General features: G+C 39.7%; 2 protein-coding genes across 3 annotated transcripts in view; one reads left to right on the top strand and one right to left on the bottom strand.

Moving 5' to 3' along the window:
• LOC129780190 (nose resistant to fluoxetine protein 6) overlaps positions 1–19,524 on the top strand; it is a 174,413-nt gene that overhangs the window by 31,605 nt on the left and 123,284 nt on the right. The gene's annotated exons all lie outside the window — the stretch shown is intronic.
• Positions 1–19,524, bottom strand: part of LOC129780191 (uncharacterized) — a 62,715-nt gene that overhangs the window by 39,963 nt on the left and 3,228 nt on the right. Inside the window, exons 1-2 of one of the 2 annotated variants that reach the window (XM_055788194.1) lie at positions 6,198–6,415; positions 5,878–6,104 (exon numbers count right to left, since the gene is read on the bottom strand). In XM_055788194.1, coding sequence (XP_055644169.1) covers positions 5,878–6,068 — 191 coding nt within the window. In that variant the 5' untranslated portion in view covers positions 6,069–6,104; positions 6,198–6,415. Of the gene's footprint in view, positions 1–5,877; positions 6,105–6,197; positions 6,416–19,524 lie in introns of those variants that run through there. The other variant, XM_055788193.1, reaches the window with a different exon arrangement.

The raw sequence follows: 19,524 nt of genomic DNA, 5'->3' as shown, positions 1-19,524 counted from the left end.
GGGCGGAAATTGTCGAGAAGATGATTGTTCATGTCTGGTTTCGGGATACAGATCATTAAACCCTCTTTCCAGCAACTGGGGAGGGTTCCACTGTCCCAGACTTTGTTGAGGAGCTTCAGAAGTGCTTTTTCCCCGAGATGGGGTAGTTTCTTTAACATCGGGTAGCTGATGTCATCGGGTCCGGTGGATCCTTGTTTGACTTTGTTCAGTACCCAATCGAGCTCTTTGAGGGAGAGGTTTTTGTTGAAGTCAAATTCCACATCGGTATGAAAATCGATGGGAATTTTTTCGCATTCCGTTTTTGTGCTTCTTTTCTTGCCATGAAGCCTACCAATCTTACTCCATAACTCCTTTGTCGACGTGTTAGGGTTAATTTCGCTGACGAATTTAGTCCAACTATTGTGTTTGGCTGAATTAATGGCAGTTCGAGCTTCGTTGCGAGCCCTTTGGAACTCTGTGAGCAGAGTGGGCTTATGGGGGTTATCCGGATGGGCCTTTCTGAGTTTACGTAAGGCCTTACGTCGACCTTTGATCGCTGCCTTCACCTCAGGCGACCACCATGGGACGCATTTCCTGCCAGGGATGCCACTGGTTCTAGGGATGTGCAACATTGCAACCTCAAGGACAACTTTGGAGAATTCCTCGGCTGTCCAGTCTTGTTTAGCGGAAAGGCGGTTTTCAATATCAAATTGATAGCCAGCCCAGTCAGCATATTCAAATTTCCATCTTGGCCTTGTTGGAAACTCTGGAGAAGATTGGCCGAAGGAGATGAGAATTGGAAAATGATCGCTGCCGCAGGTATCATCGTGAATGTTCCATGAAAGTTTTGAAGAGAGTTTGTGTGATACCATAGTAAGATCAATGGCCGAAGTAGTACCAGTATGATGAATTCTGGTGTGTTGGCCGTTGTTTAGAAGGAGTAGGGAATGGTCGGAGATAAAATCTTCGATTATAGATCCTTTTTGATCGAGGTATGCGCCTCCCCAGGCGTATGAGTGGGCGTTGAAATCACCCATAAGTATGATTGGGGCGGGAAGTTGGGAAAACAGATGGTCCAGTTGGCCTCGTAGAGTGGCCGGATTAGAATTATTAGTGATGTAGATGATGACGACAGTGATTGGAAAGGGATGTTTAATGCGTACTACCACTGCCTGAAGGTCGGTGGTAATTGCAAGAAGATCATGTGGAGTGCCATCCTTGATTGCGATTGCAACTCCGTGCTTTGAGGGGTTGGGACCCTCTTTGAAGTATGTGATGTACTTTGGGATGAAGTGTTTATTGAAATTGTTTGGTGTCATAGTTTCTTGAAGGGCTATGACTGTGGGATTAGAGCTCGAAATAAGAATTTTTAGTTCTAAAATATTTTGTCGGATACTTCTGATGTTCCATTGTATCCCGAATTTCTGTATTGGAGTGAATGTGTTGGTGTTTTTAACTCTAATTCCTAAGTCTTGATTGTGTGTATGTTTGAACTATTCAAAGAGAATTAGTTCGATGGTCCTTTACCCTTGGAAAGAGAAGCTTTCTTTGAGGTATTGGTGTTGTTTTTGTTTGGTGTAGAAGTCTTTGGAGTGTTTGTTGTGTTTGTGTTGTTTTTTGTTGAATGTGCGTTGCTGTTGTTGTTATTGTTGTTTTTTGTTTGATGAGTGTTGTTGTTGTTGTTTTCTGTTGGGGTTGAATTGTTATTTGTTGTTGGTGTCTGTTTTTGTTCATTTCTTGTTCTTTTCTTGTCTTTATTAGTTAGGGTTTCATCTTCGGATTTTTGATCTGAATCTGAAGATGAGCCTTTCGCAATCTTTCTTTTATTTTTATTTTTGTTTGGAACATCGGAAGTATCCATGGAGATGACTGATTCGCTCTCAGATTCAGCTGTTGAACTATCAGTTGTCGAATCTGTCATGGTAGTGTCGAGTGTAGTATCAATTGAAGGGGTGCTTTCGCGGCTGGAAGAGGCCGAAACGGCCGAGGCAGTTGCAGCGCAGTTGCATTTACAGTTGCAGCTGGTTACTGATTTTTGCAAGTTGGAGAGTCTGTCTTGCAAGACACTTGCATTTTTTTTAAATTGAATGGCGTTAACGTTCCCATGGAACTTTTGCCGTCTCAACGTATGCATTAACTAGCGTCATTTATTAATACTTAGTTGAGATTTCTTAAGCCAAATAACACGCCTTGAATGTATTCCGAGGGGCAAGCTGTAGAATACGCGCGACCACAGTGCAAGTCGAAGGAAATTGCTTTGACGAAAAATCCCCCGGCCAGAACGGGAATCGAACCCGAACACCCGGCATGATAATGTGAGACGCTAACCACTCGGCCACGGATGCACCACTCGCATATGTTGGTCCATTAATTTGTCCATTGTATTTGTCCTTTGCCTCTTTATAGAAGATACCATAGTCGACTCGGATTTTGGTAATATTATTTTCGCATTGCCATACAGGGCATTTCCTGTTCGAAGAGGAATGGTCCCCTTGGCAATTTACGCAAAATGCTGAAGCGTTGCAGGTTTTAGTTCCATCCTTTTGTTCTGGATGTTCTTGACCGCAATTTCTGCAAAGCGGGTTATCGCGTTTGCATCGTTTGCTTGTATGCCCAAATTTGTAGCATTTAAAGCATTGCATTGCGTTGGGATAGAAATTTCTAGTCCCAGCCCGAATAAATCCGAAATTAATGAAGTCTGGAACAACAGTTCCACGAATAGTCAAAATGAGAGTGGCAGTTGGCACAACAATATTATTATCCTTCCTGGTGATGCGCTTGACATCGATCACACCTTGATCGGAAAGCTCTGTAACCAGTTCGGAATCCTTGATGTCCATGACATCACGGCAAGTAACAACACATTTACGTTGGTTAAGGGTTGGGTGGTAAATCACTTCAATAGGGGTTTCGTCTATCAGTTGATTAATTAATAGGAGCTTACCAATGATATCCTCATCCTTGGCCGTAAGGATATATTGAGTCCTCTTCTTGTCGTCTCGTTGCGGTCGCGCTGTGTAATATTTTTTTCCTACAGCGTTGGCGATCGTCTTACTTACTACGAACGGATTAGTCGGGATTACGTTCTCTCCTGTTGCACGAAGTAGCAGGATTTGAAGATTTCCGTTTAGTGGGTCGGCCCACCTTTGAGCAGTACGTTGGGTAGGTTTACCCTCGTACATGTTTGTAGCTCGGCCTCCCGGAGGCCTGGAGCTACTTGAAGCCATGCTGTTGTCTGGCTACACCCTAGGTATAGCCGATGACTGGGGTTTTCTTCGGGTTAAAACACTATATAATATTTATGGGGGCTTTACACTTAGGGATATGTGCCCAGAAATTCACACTTTTTTAACCAGAGCACTTGTAAAACCACCAATATCGCGTATAATCTTTTGAAATTGTTTTCACCAATCACTTCACTGTCCGTAAGCGCACGTCTTTTTTTTAAATTATATTTTATATTTAAAATCACTAATCGCTACAAATAAACTGCCAACACTGCCCAAAAGAAAAAAGGGGGCGTGGCGTTGGTGACGCCGAAAAGCGCGCGCTTTTCCGGCACGCCGGTAAGCACCGCTCACTGCGGTCGAAGTAAACGGATGTCGTCTGCTGCAGCAAATCTGTAAACTAAAACTATATTGAGGACTAACTTAGCCTTCAGAAAGGCTGCTAGAAGCAAAAGTTAGTTTTTTAGGTGTGAAAATCTGCAAACTCCTATAAAAGGTAAAATCTGCAAACTCCTTCCAAGGCGCCAGAGGGTGACGTTCCAGTCCGAGATCCAAAAGCGCCGTGGAATGTATTTTTTTGCCATCGCTCCCTTTTAACGCTCATTCGTTCGTCTCGTTGGACTCGCCCCTCTGGCTGAGTCTGCCGATTTGTCTCTATCATGTGAGTGTGTACCGCTAGAGTATAAAACACGCGGACCCCAAAAAATATCTTATTTTCTTTCAAACCGTAAACCCGTGTGGTGGTACGGCATCGGCATCGTGGACGTAACAAAGGAGGACAAGTTAAGGGGAAGGCAAAGTCTCACTCGAACCGTGCAGGTCTCCAGTTCCCTGTTGGTCGCATTCACCCTTGCTCCGCAAGGGTAACTAGGCCGAACGGATTGGTGCCGGAGCACCAGTATACCTAACAGCGATTATAGAGTTTCGGCCGTCGGAGTGCTCGAGTTGGCTTGCAAAGCTGCTCACGACAATCAGAAAACCCGCATCAAGAACAGAGCAGCTTCGGTTTCTCCGGCACGTCGCATTAAATATAATTTACTGAACAACATGTCACAAGCTGGATGGGAAGAAATTTTCCAACTGTGAAAGCTGTGGCGAGTGGCAAACGCAATAGCAAAACAGGAAGGTTTAACCGAACAAGATGGGAATATCGAGTGATAACAAAAACACAACACCAAGGGTTCTTTTCAGAACCATCAACATATTCATAAAGAGTAAACAGTAAACTAATCCATTTTTCAGGTAGATAGGTAGGTATTCACGTAGGAGAAGAAAATAAAACAATATATTTAAAATATATATTTAACAAAAGCTGTCCCCTTTGTATAGTCCTACGTCACTCCGGTTATGTCCCCGACATTACCCACCCGTCTTTTCTTGCTGCGCTTTCCATTCAGCCCGCATCAAGAGCGTTTGCACGATATCATTGTCGGTCCTAGTTCCCAAAGATACTTATTGTATAAATAGAAAATAGTCAGCAATTGGACTAGGGACCGAAGTGTTAATGAAAAGACTACATTCATATAGAATAAGCAGGTAAATCGAAAAAAGCTTTTAATTTTTCAAAGATCAATTTGGCAAATATCGATTCTTTGGTACAGATTTAATCAGTTGATCGATCCCTATGCCGTTTGGAAAATCGATTCGACAAGATCGATCTTTTTGTAAAGATCGCCCAATCCTAATGCAGATAGGCGGCATTTCCTCTGTGTTGTTCATTCGCTCACACGGAGCAACTACGACCGTCATGTGCAATCGCTATTGTTATCGTAGCGTTAGGCTGACGGTGCTTGCTTAGCTCGGTGACCGCTTCGCATCCACACGGTGGAAGAGAAAGCTCACCATGCAGCTCAGAAGAGGAAGCTGAAGAGTTCGGTTGCTGCTAAGGTCCCCGAAAGGAAAGGTTAGAAGCAAGCAATGAGTCAACATTTTTCGGGACCAATAAAACGCCCACGAATATCGGAACTGCCTAGCAGTGATGAAAAACCGTAACTATTGATCTCAGAATAAATTTCCAAAAACGAAATCGAAAACAAAAATTTATAATATTTTTTTTTCATACACATGATGCTTTTCCGCGTCAGATTATTTCTAGCCTACTTGTCATATTACGCTTTTTTCTCTGCGGTCACTTCTGATGCTCTTATATTCTTTGCGATTTGTTCCGGTCACGATCCAAAAGCTAGGAATTTGTTCCATACGAATTGAAAGTGAAAGATGTCGAACGGCGATTTTGCATGACCGAAATGTTGCTCGCTTATTTAGGTTTAAGCTGAGTCATGCGAATTAAATGAAATGAATGAAATACATTTCTTCTTTCTTTCTTCTCTAAACTTAGTTGTAATTAAATTTTACTTCAAGCCAAATGTTTTTATTATTCTTTTATATTATTATTTATTTATTTTTCTTTATTTGAACTTTTTTCTTTCATTAAAACAACTGAAAAATACAAATTACCCAATTAACAACATTTATTACAATTCAAGCTCGGTCACAAAAGCTAATAAACAAAGCCCGAGTCACGAAAACGTTTACTCCTTTCATAGGAGAAACGTTTGACAGTATGTGAAAAAAGTTGCAAAAAGTTTTTTTTTTTCGAGCATAATGACCCATGGTTTAAGGAGAAGTCTGAATATGACTGTTGGCAAATGATTCTGCACAAAGAACTCACCTGAACGCAGCTGCTTGACAATCCGGTTCTTCTCGACACCATCCTTGGCATTCATAGAGTGAAAGGTTTTTCACATTATAGTAGGTTGTGCCTTGGTAATCTAAATCGGTTAATTTTTCAAATGCTATCCGTCCAGTAGCGTAACTAACTGCTAGAGTTAGCAGTATACATATCGAGATCATATTTCTCATTTCATGTGTTCACACGGTTCAATCGAAGAAAAAAATCTGTAACGAAAGAGGTTGAAGGTAATATGTAGTAGGTTCCAAGATTATTGAGTGATCGTTCACCCAAGTAGGAGACAAATGTCTTAAAGGTACCTATTTGGTGTACCGGCAAATTTCTTCGGTTTTATAAAAGATGGCGTAACTTGATTATTATTCCAGTGAATAAAATTTCCAGACACTCGTTGGAAAGCTACTGTCATTGCGCGTCTTTTTCAGTATGTGAAGCGTAAACAACATAGTTTTTTGCCACTTTGAATATGTCGAATTTCGTACCAACGAGAGTGTTTTTGGCGGGGAGTGTTACTTCGTTACTTCAATATGAAAAAAAAATTATAGAAGGTTGTGTCCAAGACACGACCACATTTTTGACGTGGAACTACGCTGTTATTATGTTCAAGTCCTCCGCTTTGCGCTCTTCTTATTATATTCCTTCTTATTAATATTTTCGGTCTCGATTAGCTTAGCTGCCATCCTTGGTGGAGATAGTTTTGTTACTGTCATGCGAAACCAAATTACACACAAAATTCCTGAACATTTATTTTCTTGGTGAGCCGATGATAGCCTAGTTTGATGATTCCCAGCACAATTGTGTAGTTCAGAACCCTAATGGAATGGCGTCAGTTTTATGTAATGATTGCAATGCCAAAGGCATCAGTGAGTGAGTAATCTGGTTGCGTCATAGCTCAATCCGAAACGACATGTGATGACGCAAAACAAGGAAAAAAAGTGATGTTCATTGGTTCGTATCTAGAACGATACTGCAAGTTTGCTTCAGCTAGATCCAATATTTATGCTCTAGGCAAATTTCCTCTTCGTTCTTCTTCTGCTTCTCTTCTTTGTTTACGGTGACTTTGAATCATTCCCCTGCGTTGATCGCCGGTAAGTTGCTCGTTATTGAATCACGTAAAATAAAAAAAAACCTAAAACGTAAAAATGAAACGCAAAAGGAAAATAAAGAAATTCGGACAGGACAATTAGACTAGACCCACGCAAAGAACACGGACTAAAGATTGGAAACTCGAACCATGGAACTGCAAGTCTCTCAACTTTCTTGCGAGTACCCGAATTCTTTCGGAAATGTTTGAACATCGTAGCGCTGCAGGAGGTGTACTGGAAGTGTTTGATGATGATATCGTTTCAAGGTGGTTATACAGGGTTTTCCATTTCGGTCTTCCGAAAGTATACAGCCCTTCGCTGACAACCGTTTGACATAGCTGTCAACCAAAGCGTCATATCGTTAGTTGAATGTCTGCCATTTTACAATATGGATTGTTTTAGCATCGCACTACGTGTTAATTTTGTTAAATTATACTATAAAAATGATGAAAAACCGGCCAATGTTTTTCGAGCATTACGGACGGATTTTGGTCGTCATGGACGGCCTACAGAGCACACAATTGCTAATGTAGTGCGTAAATTCGAACAAACAGGATCCGTAGCGGATATTGTGAAACCTGTGCATCATCGTAATGTGCGTTCGGCCGAAAATATTGCTGCTGTTGCTGCCAGTGTGGAGGATGACCCGAATGTTTCGATTCCACGGCGTGCTCAGCAATTGGGCTTGTCAAACACATCATTGTGACGAATTTTGCATTTGGACTTGCACCTACATCCATATAAAGTCCAACTGGTATAAAAATTAGAGCGTGGTGACCATGGAATGCGTCGGGCATACGTCGATTGGGTGAACGAACAACATCAGCAAATGCTGAATTTTAGCATCAAATTTTCTTCAGCGTTAGGCACATTTCGAGCTCGGTGGCTATGTGAACACCCAAAATTTCCGTATATGGGGCTCAGAAAATCCACACATGATTGTTGAGAGGCCATTGCATCCGCCAAAAGTCACTGTTTGGTGCGCATTATGGTCTGGTGGAGTCATCGGGCCGTATTTCTTTGAAAATGAGGATGGCGAGACGGTAACTGTGAATGGTGAGCGCTATGGCCGCATGTTAACCGTTTTTTTTTGCCAAAAATTGAAGATATGGATACGGTTGACATGTGGTTTCAGCAGGACGGCGCCACGTGCCACACAACACGACCGAACATGGCCATATTGCGAACGAAATTTGAGGGACGCATAATTTCGCGTTTTGGTGATTCCAATTGGCCGTCCAGATCATGCGATTTGAACCCGCTAGACTTTTTTTTTGTGGGGTTATGCGAAAGACCGTGTCTATGCCAACTCTCCGCAAACTCTTGAACATTTGAAAGACAACATTCGTGAAGTTATGACCGAGATACCGCCCCATATGTGCCGAAAAGTCATCGAAAATTGCCTGTTCCAGATCAAGGTGTGCGAGGAAGCCCTAGGTGGACATTTGAATGATGTTGTATTTCACACATAATGACATAAACCAAACTTTAATTTGAAATAAAAGTTTCATCGAAATTCGAATTCTAAGTGTGTTTTATTTCAATTTACTTTCGGAATTTAAAGTTGGAAAACCCTGTACTATCTACCAGAATTGCGGCAACATACACGAGATGGGTACAGCTTTCATCGTAATGGGGGAGATGCAGAAACGGAGGATTGGCTGGTGGACGATCAACGAAAGAATGTGCAGACTGAGGATGCGAGACCACTTCTTCAACATTAACATTATCAATGTCCACAGTCCCTATCTAGCTAGCACCGATTACGATAAAGAAGAATTCTACGCGCAGTCAGAGCGTGAATACGATCGCTACCCAAAACACGACATCAAAATCGTCATCGGTGATTTAAACGCTCAGGCCGGCCAAGAGGAGGAGTTCAGACCGGTAATTGGAAGATTCAGTGCCCATCCACGAACCAATGAAGACGGCCTAAGACTTATCCACTTCGCTGTCTCCAAGAACATGGCCATACGTAGCACCTTTTTCCAGCACAGCCTCCAATACCATTACACCTAGAGATCACCTCAGCAAACAGAAACATAAATTGACCACGTTTTGATCGACGATCGGCACTTTTCGGATATCATCAACGTCAGAACCTATCCTGGCTATCCCGATGATCCTGATGATGTTCTCGATGAATGCTGGAACATCTTAAAAGCAGCAATTAGCAGCACAGCAGGAACTGTCATCGGGTATGAACAACGAGGACAACGGAACGAATGGTTTGTCGACGAGTGCCGAGCGCTTCTCAACGAGAAGGATGCAGAACGCGCAGCCATACTGCAACAAGCGACTCGACAAAACGTGAACCGATGCAAACTGAAGCAAAGGCAGCAGACACATGCGACGGTAGCGGACTAGTATACCCGACTGAAACACGAAGCAGGGCTGATTGGGCTTGGGATCAATGCGTCTAAGACTAAATACATGCTAGCAGGAATTCGCAACAGAATTCTTCTTGTTAGTAGTGCTACCATTCAAATGAAACAAAAATTTCTGCATTATACGAGAATTAATCAAGCAAACGAAACCATCGGCGCATTGCTCCGTACAGGGGTAACACTTCGGCGGAGCACACTGCCGTAATGAAAGGGTTAACGGTTTATACGTTATCAGTTAAGTGCGCTCCGTCACCGTCCCGTCAACTATTCTCTAGGACTTATTTTGCCGACGTCAAAGTTGCCGGTATGGTGTATTTGAATACTACCATACGATTTCCATGGGATAATATTTGACATTTCATTCCTTTACGTTTACTTCACGATGACGGGACGGTGTATGTGTAGCGCACTTTACTCGATTGCGAGTAAACATCATACGATCCGAAGAATTATGAACGTAACCATATCCATATGAAATTTGACATTTTGTTTGGATGTATGAGGCTACTCGCTCGTTTAAAAACGAAAACCTTTGAAGTAGCTGAGCTGTATTTAGCGGCTTAAAGCCGGATCTAGACGTTGTGAGTTACTCGGTTGCGAGTAAACGTCAATCGATCCGAAAAATTACGAACGCATTCATACCACTAAATTTGATATTTGGTTTGAAAAAAATATATAGGGAGTTGTGTTCGAGACACGACCGCATTGTTGACGTAGAACTACGCTGCAGTTTAATTCAAGTCGTTTATCTATAACTGCGGATATTATTTCAAAATGCTACGAACAATTTTAAATAACCATGCTACCATGGTGGCCCTGATATTTTTTTTATTGTAGAATCATTTGACGATAACTATTTGATTATTCATTCTTGTGCTCGCAGAACAATATATGCTCTAGATAAGCACAGCTACCATCCTTAGTGGAGTTTTGCTGCTGGAAAGCCCCAAATAATTTTTTGGTGCACAACCTTAACACCTGCTTCACTATAGCGTCAGTTCAAAGCATTGATGCAATGACAAAGGTACCGACGAAGCCTTTATGATTACAGAAAACAAATAATGTTAACTGCCTGGCAAAAGGCAGAATATTTGCCTCAGCAGTGATTAATTACTAATACCCTAGCGTAAATAATTCCCTCCCGCTATTACCTCTACTTGTTTATATTTATCATTACAAATGGGGTTTCAGCGTAGCGAAGACATTTTTACATACGGGTAATGTAGCACTCACGTACGCACACAAATATCCATATATCGATGACTTGAAGCAACTAAATATGCACACACTTATCTCTGTTTTGCGCTCTTCTCAACAGAAGCCCTTTCTGTCAATATTTCCAGTCTAGATTACCTTCGCTATCATCCTTTGTGGAGAGTTTTTTCCTATCGTCATGCGAAACCAAATCACTGACAAAATTTTCACATTTATTTTCTTGGTGAATGATTGCAATGCCAGAGACATCAGCGAGTGAGTAATTTGGTCACGTCCACAGCTCAGTCCGAAACGAAGACATGTGATGACGCAAAAAAGGAAGAACAAGCGATGTTCATTGTTTCGTATCCAGAACGATACTGAAGTTTGCCTTTCCTTTCTTTCCTTGTTGACTTAAAGAGACTTTAAACTTCTTCATTTCATTCGTCTCTAGCCTTCAAAAAGGCCCTTGTCAAACTCTACTCTTTCCTCATATTACTCCACCACCCCCATTGCCTTGAGAAACCAATTCGACCCTTCGCCGTCCAGCTCACCCAGCAACGGTGTTGTCCAGTCGGTGTTCTCACGAAAAATGAAGTTTGCCTCAGCGAGATCCACTGTTTATACTCTAGGCAAATATTCCCCTTCGTTCTTCTATTCCTTTGTTCACGGAGACTTTACATCTTACGATTTGCCCTTCGTTTTTTTTTATCCCAACAGTTTTATTTTATTAGGCTCATTTAGCAATTCAGCTGTAACAGAGCCGAATTTATTCGTGTACATTTGTTATCTTAAGATTTGTTGTATGTTACACTGTTACCATTTTGAGGCGTAAGAGTATCGCTATCTATCGATAAACATTTGTTTTATCTATAACACAGTAGCCATTTAGGCCGTAAGAGAATTCCTAATTCTATCGATGCACAACACATGTCGCTTTTTTCGGCGTAAGAATATTGCTATTGTTCGAATGTTCACAGATGGACTGTTCACAGTGGGACTGTTGATATGAGGCTTCCTTTGTTGCGTTATTAATATACCAATGCAGCTGACCGAAAATGTGAGCAGTAAGGGACTGGGATTACCCTCACATGATGATTGTTGCGTGGACATAATAGAATAACACACAAAGATGGTCAAGTTGAGGGGCCCTGAGTTATTAGCTCATGATCGTTCGATTAGTATCGGACACGCAACCAATTAGGCTACGGAGACCCCCATTTGCCCTTCGTTGCTTGTTATAGACAGCTCTTTTCGGGAAGGCACACAAATGGACAGAACAAATGTATGAGTAAATGGGAACGCTTTCAATTTTCATCAATTTAAACCATATACAGACTATGGGATAGTAATATATAGCATATCAAACAAATCTTAGGGAATTCTCGATTCGTTTGGTATGTAAATCGCCAGAATCCGTTCACGGCAAAAATAGTAATTAACGTTAACTTTATCTCATAAAAACGTGACCTGTTTTCTGATTTGGCACTCTTAATGGAATACGCAGCTCTACGTCAAAAACTTTGAAGTAGCTCGGATGCTAGAACCCCATACTTACGAATCAAATGTCATATTTAGTGGTATGGGTGCGTTCGTAATTCTTCGAATCATCTGACGTTTACTCGCAACCGAGCAACTCACAACGTCTAAATCTGGCTTAAAGCCTAGTTTATACGGTGCAAGCGAACATACGAGCCGGCCTAGTGAGTCATTGCAGTGCAGCTACTCACACCGTGTGAACACATCATACCAGTTAGTGTCATGCGAGATTCGGCGTACGAGTTTCACAAAGTTTTTTTTATTTTAATCTCACTCGCATCCCCCAAAAACGTAAAAAAATAAAGAAATAAAGAAATAAAGAATGTGCCTCCATTTTTAAGATATTAGAAAATATGCGAAGATATAAACAGACTTGTCAAAATTATTGAAAAAAACTAATAGAAGCATAATATTTTATCATAATTACCATCATATATTTCCTAAACGAAAACATGGTTATTTCGTTATGCACGTTATGCACGCCATACGAATGAAACTCAAATTTCTGTATACCTCAAAAACCCATCAAGCAAATGAAGCCACATTTGGCATGTGTTTTAGGGGACAAGAAACGTTTCAATGGTGAGTAGACTGCCATACAAATGAAGCATGAATTTCTGCATAACTCACGACCTAATCAAGAAAATGAAATCAAACTTGGCATGTAGAGGTTTTAGGGATCGATGAACGATTCTATGGTGGTTCGATACTCCTTCCCCCACTCTAAGGGAAGGCTGCCATACAAGAATCAATCACGCAAACGGAACCAAATTTGAGATGTGAGGGTTTTTGGGTATGAGAAATGTTTCTATGATGGTATGACACCCCTCCCTCCTCTGGAATGGAGAGGGGGGGGGGGGTTCCAAAAATTAAAACACATATTTCAATCAAACATATTCCAACCAAACATGACAATTGAAAATTTTCGAAAAACTCTGAAGAATATGGGAAAATTTGCGAAAATTCAGTTCCCATATGTTCTACAATTTCATAGTGACAAGCATTGTTAGTCCATTTGATGTTTGCGCTAACGAAATTGATATTTGTTCGAAAGTGGAAATTGATTTTAATGTGATAAAACTCACTCCTATAGCTTCTTCTAACTATATAAATAAAAATGGACCGCTGAATGTGTTGTTAGGAGCAAAACTCGAAGAAGGAATTGTCCGATTTAGGGCTGTCTTTATTCTATCTTATTTTCTGTATCAAACATTTATTCCATGTAACGGAAAAACATGTTATTTGCAAGTGGTTGGAAAATCTTGAACGAGAATTGTGTTTGAAAATAATCCCCTAATAATAATATTATAATGACGAGTTTTGGTAGAAGTACTAGAAATTATAGTGAAAGGTAATGTTAAAGAGTAGATTAGTAGATCAATTAATGAACAGTTCTGCGATTAGACCCATAAACGTGCGCTTAGCAAGAAAACGTGAATGTGATAACGAAACAAAAATTTTGAGCGGGACGAAGTTTGTCGGGTCAGCTAATCTATATATTTAAAAATGGAGTGATGTCTGTCTGTCTGTCTGATTCTTATTGACTCGGAAACTACTGAACCGATCGACATGAAAATTGGTATGTAGGGGTTTTTGGGGCCGGGGAAGGTTTTCGTAATATTTTGAGACCCCTCCCCCCTCTCTAAGGGGGGGCTGCCATACAAATGAAACACAAATTTCTGCATTACTCGGAAATTAACCAAGCAAACGAAACCAAAGTTGGCATGTGAAAGTTTTAGGGTACAATAAATGTTTCTATGATGGTTAGACAGTCCTTCCCCCTCTCTAAGGGGGGGCTGCCATACAAATGAAACACAAATTTCTGCTTTACTCGAGAATTATTCAAGCAAATGAAACCAAATTTGGCATCTGAAGGTTTAAGGGGGTGCAATAAATGTTTCTATGGTGGTTAGACTCTCCGCCTCCCTCTCTAAGGGGGGGGGGGTGGTCTGCCATACAAGTGAAACACAAATTTCTGCATTACTCGAGGATTATTCAAGCAAATGAAACCACATTTGGCATGTGGAGGTTTTAGGGAGCAAGAAACATTTCTAAGGTGGTTCAACACTCCTCCTACCTTTGTGAAGGGGGGGGGAGGTCTGGCATAGAAATGAAACAGTTTTGTTAGAAATACTAGGAATTTTAAAGTAAAAGGTAAATTCAACTGGGTCAATTAGAAGATCAATCAATGAACAGTTCTGCGATTGGACCCATGAACTTGCTCATAGTAAGAACACGTGGATGTTTGAAGGTATTGATAACAAAACACAAATTTTGGGCGGGACGAAGTTTGCCGGGTCAGCTAGTACATGATAAATGTCTAATTTAGTTGGTTTGGGTTCACGATGGGTAGGCAATAAGCAGTCCATTGATGGGGTAACTTGTTTTTTGCATCAGATATCATGTTTTCGTTCCTCTTTATATGGACGTAAAAATAAGATTGCGTACGCTTGTATAAATTTCTTTCCTAGGGGAGTAGAAATGTGGATTGAAGCCAGTTGAATGTAGATGCAGATTTGTATTCATTAGTCGAGTTAGTTAAAATAACCACCGACTGGACTAGTTCACCAGTTATCCTCGCTATTCAACGCTAGTCAATTCATTTTTTAGTCAAGTCACTTTTTGTTGTGGGCGACTGCCGAAGCAGTTCTAGTCGAAGCGAAGCTGCTGAGTCGGTCTTCATTTTTCGCCTTCGAAGATTTCGGGCCCTGTCTGCAACCCTGCAACCCTAATTCGCATCATCGAAGGTAAAATGTCTATAAAAATTGGCTAGCAAATAATTTCTAGTTTCACGCCAGCAGCTTACAACCAAGGCGTTGTCAAAATAGCTGTTCGGTCATTGCTCGTGAAAAAATAAATTTGTTCACAAAACAAATTGTATCTTTTGGTGACAAATGCATTCGTTAGCAAAATAGCACTGATTTCGCTCAGGTAGGGGAAGAATGCTGTGCATATACTGGGAAGGAGATTACCAGATCCAGAAGATCCGGAAAGGACTGTTACAACTAATTGGTTTTGCATAAAGGCTAAGGCAAAAGGAACTTGACAATGATTGCAACATGTTCAAATTAGTTGTCTTTTGTGTTGCTAATTTGCCATATATTACAGGAAAGTAACCAGTTGCGTTGGATGTTTTAATCAAGGGAAATCCTGAGATTTGAACTTTGTGTTTTTCGTTTTGTAAACACAGTGGCAATACTGCTGATATTTGAGATATAAATAAGATTAAGAGAGTGCACTATTTTTCACGAATATATATTTGTTTATTTTTTCCTCACCGAGTTGATATGAAATCATAACCACACAATCAAACAAAAAGTAAATAATTTTGGAAGCTACGTCTCGCTACTCGCTAGTGTCAAGAACGAAACACCTATCGTTTCATCATCTTGGCTTACAACGTGTGAACGGACTAGGCGAATCAGCCGATTGTCAAACGTGTTCAAAGCTGTTCACTGTCAAGTCAGTTACTAGCAACGTATAAATGGGCCTTAAGGGACACGATACCAGAAATGGATTCTATCAGAGACTCCTTCGCCACTTTGAATCCCTCATTATCTCCAATACATGTGCTTTTAAAACCAAGTAAAGTATAAATTCTTCCAAATTTTGAACAATATTGTTCAAAATTGAACCATATTGTTCGAATAAATAATTGAGAAGAAAAAAAAACGTTAGTTCTGAATCGTAGGCGGAGAAAACACGCAAAAAATCGCACAAATTTTCCTCCTTGAGAAGCCCTACTCTGGAAGATCGAAAAGTAACGGATTTTCGTGGTTTTTTTTCGGATGTTGAAATTAAAGTTGGGTATTGGGCCGTTTTGATGATTAGTTGTAATATATTTGAAGTTGTATTTTTTATTTTTACGATTTTTCGATGTGATTGTTATACTGTTATGCTATGTCAGCTGGTCGCGTAGATGCTTTCTATAATACAGTTCCTTGCTGGCGAAACATTTTTCACGGAATCTAAGGCACCGTCCTGAATTTTTTTTAACGTGTAAAAATGAATTATCTAAATTTATACCGCTACGTTTTTGAAAATTCAATAAATTGCCAATTGTGGACAATGTACAACTGGATGAACTTCTAACACAAGAAAATTGAACCCCCTCTATGTTGCCGTGTATCCCGGCAACACATCATCTCACGGTAAGAGTGGCCACAACGAGTCCTGGGATATGTGGTATAAAGAAGTAGACGAATTTAATGCCAACTCGTCTTAGGAGTTGACAGCACCTTCTCAGATAACAGCGAAACTTTGTGGGTGTAAACACATGGGTCTTTGAAGCAACTTTGCATACTTGAAATATTAAAAAAAGAATTAGACTATTTTTTTAAAAGGGTCCACAAAAAAATATAACTCAAAAACTATAATACCTACAAAATTCAGGTCAAAGTATGAAATATAGGAAATCGTTTAAATTTTCATAACAAAAATACCAAAATTTTTTTGAAAAAAAAATTTGCTGAATAAAAACGGATGAAGAACGAATGAAACAAAAAGAAAAACAAAGTTGAAAATTCACAAAATAATAAAGCGAAATTGGTACAAAAGGATAATGACAAAATAGATTAAAATATGTAACAAAAAAGAAGAATCTAGATTCAGACTGTGTGAATAACCTTGAATTATTTTATTACTTTGAACAACCAATAACTTGAATTCAAATATATAGTTATCAAAACCCTTACGGTATTTTAAACCATGAAGCTACAACACAATGAAACATCAATAAACGACAAGCATTTTGTGGGAAAATAAGGGAAGGGGTAAATGCTTGCAAAAACCACAAGAGAGGTTGTTGAAAATTATTTGAAGTTAATTAAAAAATCGAATTTCATTAAAAGTGTACAGGCTATCAATAGTTGTAGACAATTTTTAAGACATTTGTGTGTGCATGGATGCTTGTAGTACTCTTTTAGAGTCGTTGTTATTTTTGCATGTTCGATCATTTTATTGCGCTAGTAACTGTACAGACATATAAATTGAACTTGAAACCACAAGAAACCGTTTGGCAAACAGAATGTCCGAAATTCGAATTCACTCTGTCCGAAATTTGATTTTTTTCATTAATAGTGTCAAAAGTTTGATTCTAATTCGCTTCAATTGAAAAGCATGTTTATTCAGTATCTTTTTGATGTTTTCAATGAAGTACGATAGTAGAAAGCTTTAAAGCATATTAAACTAATTTATTAAAAATATCAACCAGATAATACCTGTGCATAAAGTGTAGATCTTTTCTCTGCATCAAATGCTTTAAGTGACCGAAATATGATTCAGAACAGTTGTTACGAGCTGATGAAGTGAGGGGACTCGAAAATAAATTGTACCATTGCATACACCATTATTCTAAACAAAAAAAATTTTTGGGAGGTTGTGTTCAAGACGTGACCGCATTTTGATGTAGAACTGCGATGTAGTTTAATTCAAGTCGCTTGTTTATAACTGCGGATATTGTTTTATAATGCTACGAAAATTTTGAAATAACCATTCTACCAGTTTGGTCACCCTGAAATGTTTTTTTTATTGTAGAATCATTTGACGATAATTGTTTGATGATTTATCCATGTGCTCGCAGAATAACACATGCTCGAGATAAGTGCAGCCTTAGTGGAGAAAGTTTTGCTACTTGCAAGCGAAACCAAATCACATACAAAATTCCAGTTAATCTCAACAACCTCGAAAAGAGTAGCACTACTTCATTATGATCAATATTAGCGCAAATGCAATCCTAGTTGAAAGCAGTTTTACGACTGGCACGCGATCCCAAATAAATTAACACGTTGCCACGTGCCACGGTTTTATAGCGACTATATGACAATTTTTAAACGTGTTAGGGCCAACGTTTCTTATCGTAATGGAAGGTATTTTGGTTCAAAAGGTTATTATATGCTTATATTAGTTATCTTTTTTTATCATACGCGAAAACAGCGAAAGCGAAAATTCGCTGTCAGTCACCGGTGACTGACGTGGCAGCCAACGTGTTGACAACTTATCATAACTTGTCATTCCTCAAACAAATTTTTTGGTGCACAACCTTAACACCTGCTTCACCATAGCGTCATTTCAATGCATTGAAGCAATGTCAAAGGCACCAACGAAGCTTTATGATGACAGAAAACAAACAATGTCAACCTGCTTGTAAAAAGGCCGAATATTTGCCTCAGCAGAGATTCATTACTAATACCCTAGCGCAAATATTTCCCTCCCGCTATCCCCCCTTCTTGTTTATATTTATCATTACGGCTGCAAAAATTGCAACAACAGACAATCGTCAATCATAGCATCAAAAAATTAGGCGATTGTTGCATCGTTATAGGGCCAATGCACACGGGAGCAGATACAAATGGAGTTTCAGCGTAGCGAAGATGCACTATTTTTACGTACGGGTTATGAGACTTTCAACTTTTTCAGTTCATTCGTCTCTAACCTTCATAAAGACCATTGGAAAACTTTACTTTATCCATTATATTACTCCTCCACCCCTGTTGCCTTGAGAAAGGCATTCGATCCCTCGCCGTTCAGCTCGTCCAGCAACGATGTTTTACAGTCACCTTCCTCACGAAGAATGAAAGTTTGCCTCAGCGAGATCAACTGTTTATACTCTAGGCAAATCTTCCCCTTCGCTCTTCTTCTTTTCCTTCGTTCACGGAGACTCTGCATCTTACGATTTCCCTTTCGTTGCTCGTTATTGACAGCTCTGTTCGAGAAAGCCCACAAATGGACAAAACAAATATATGAGGAAATGGGAATGCTTCCAATTTTCATCAATTTATACCATATACAGACTATGGGTTTGTAATGTACAGCATATCCAACAATACTTAGGGAATTTCCGATTCGTTTAGTATGTAAATCGCCAAAATCCGTTCGCGGCATAAATAGTTATTAACGTTAACTTGATTTCATAAAAATATGATCTGTTTTCTGATTTGGCACCATTAAGGAAAGACGTAGTTCTACATCAAAAAATGGGTGGGTTATATATATGATATAACCGCAAGGTTGACGTGGGACTACCGTATTTTGGTAAGCATGTGTATTGTATTCATTAAATCATCGATCGATGAAACAATTTTCGAATTCAATTACAATTATTTTCCAATTACAATTACTCAAATTACTTTGTAAGTGAAAAGTTTGAACAGTTGCCATGTAAGATCAATTCATGCATTGTACTAGATTATGTTATTCGTTACAAGTAAATGTGATGAACTTCCTTTTACGTTTGATATGATGCCTAGAACTACCAAAACATGTGAACGGAAGAATTGTCAAACAATCATTGTATTTTACATTTCTCGAACCGCAAAAGTTCATTCACCTCTAGTATCTGAAAGTACGATTTTCCCAGGCTTCTCAGTTTAGAAGTACGTTTTAGGGAGACATATTCCGGTCTGCACAAAGACAAGGAAGTTACA

This window comes from Toxorhynchites rutilus, chromosome 3 (genome assembly GCF_029784135.1).
Source record: "Toxorhynchites rutilus septentrionalis strain SRP chromosome 3, ASM2978413v1, whole genome shotgun sequence".
Classification (NCBI taxonomy): domain Eukaryota; kingdom Metazoa; phylum Arthropoda; class Insecta; order Diptera; family Culicidae; genus Toxorhynchites; species Toxorhynchites rutilus.
Note: the sequence above shows the minus strand (reverse complement) of the source record. Positions and strands in the feature narration are given on the sequence as shown.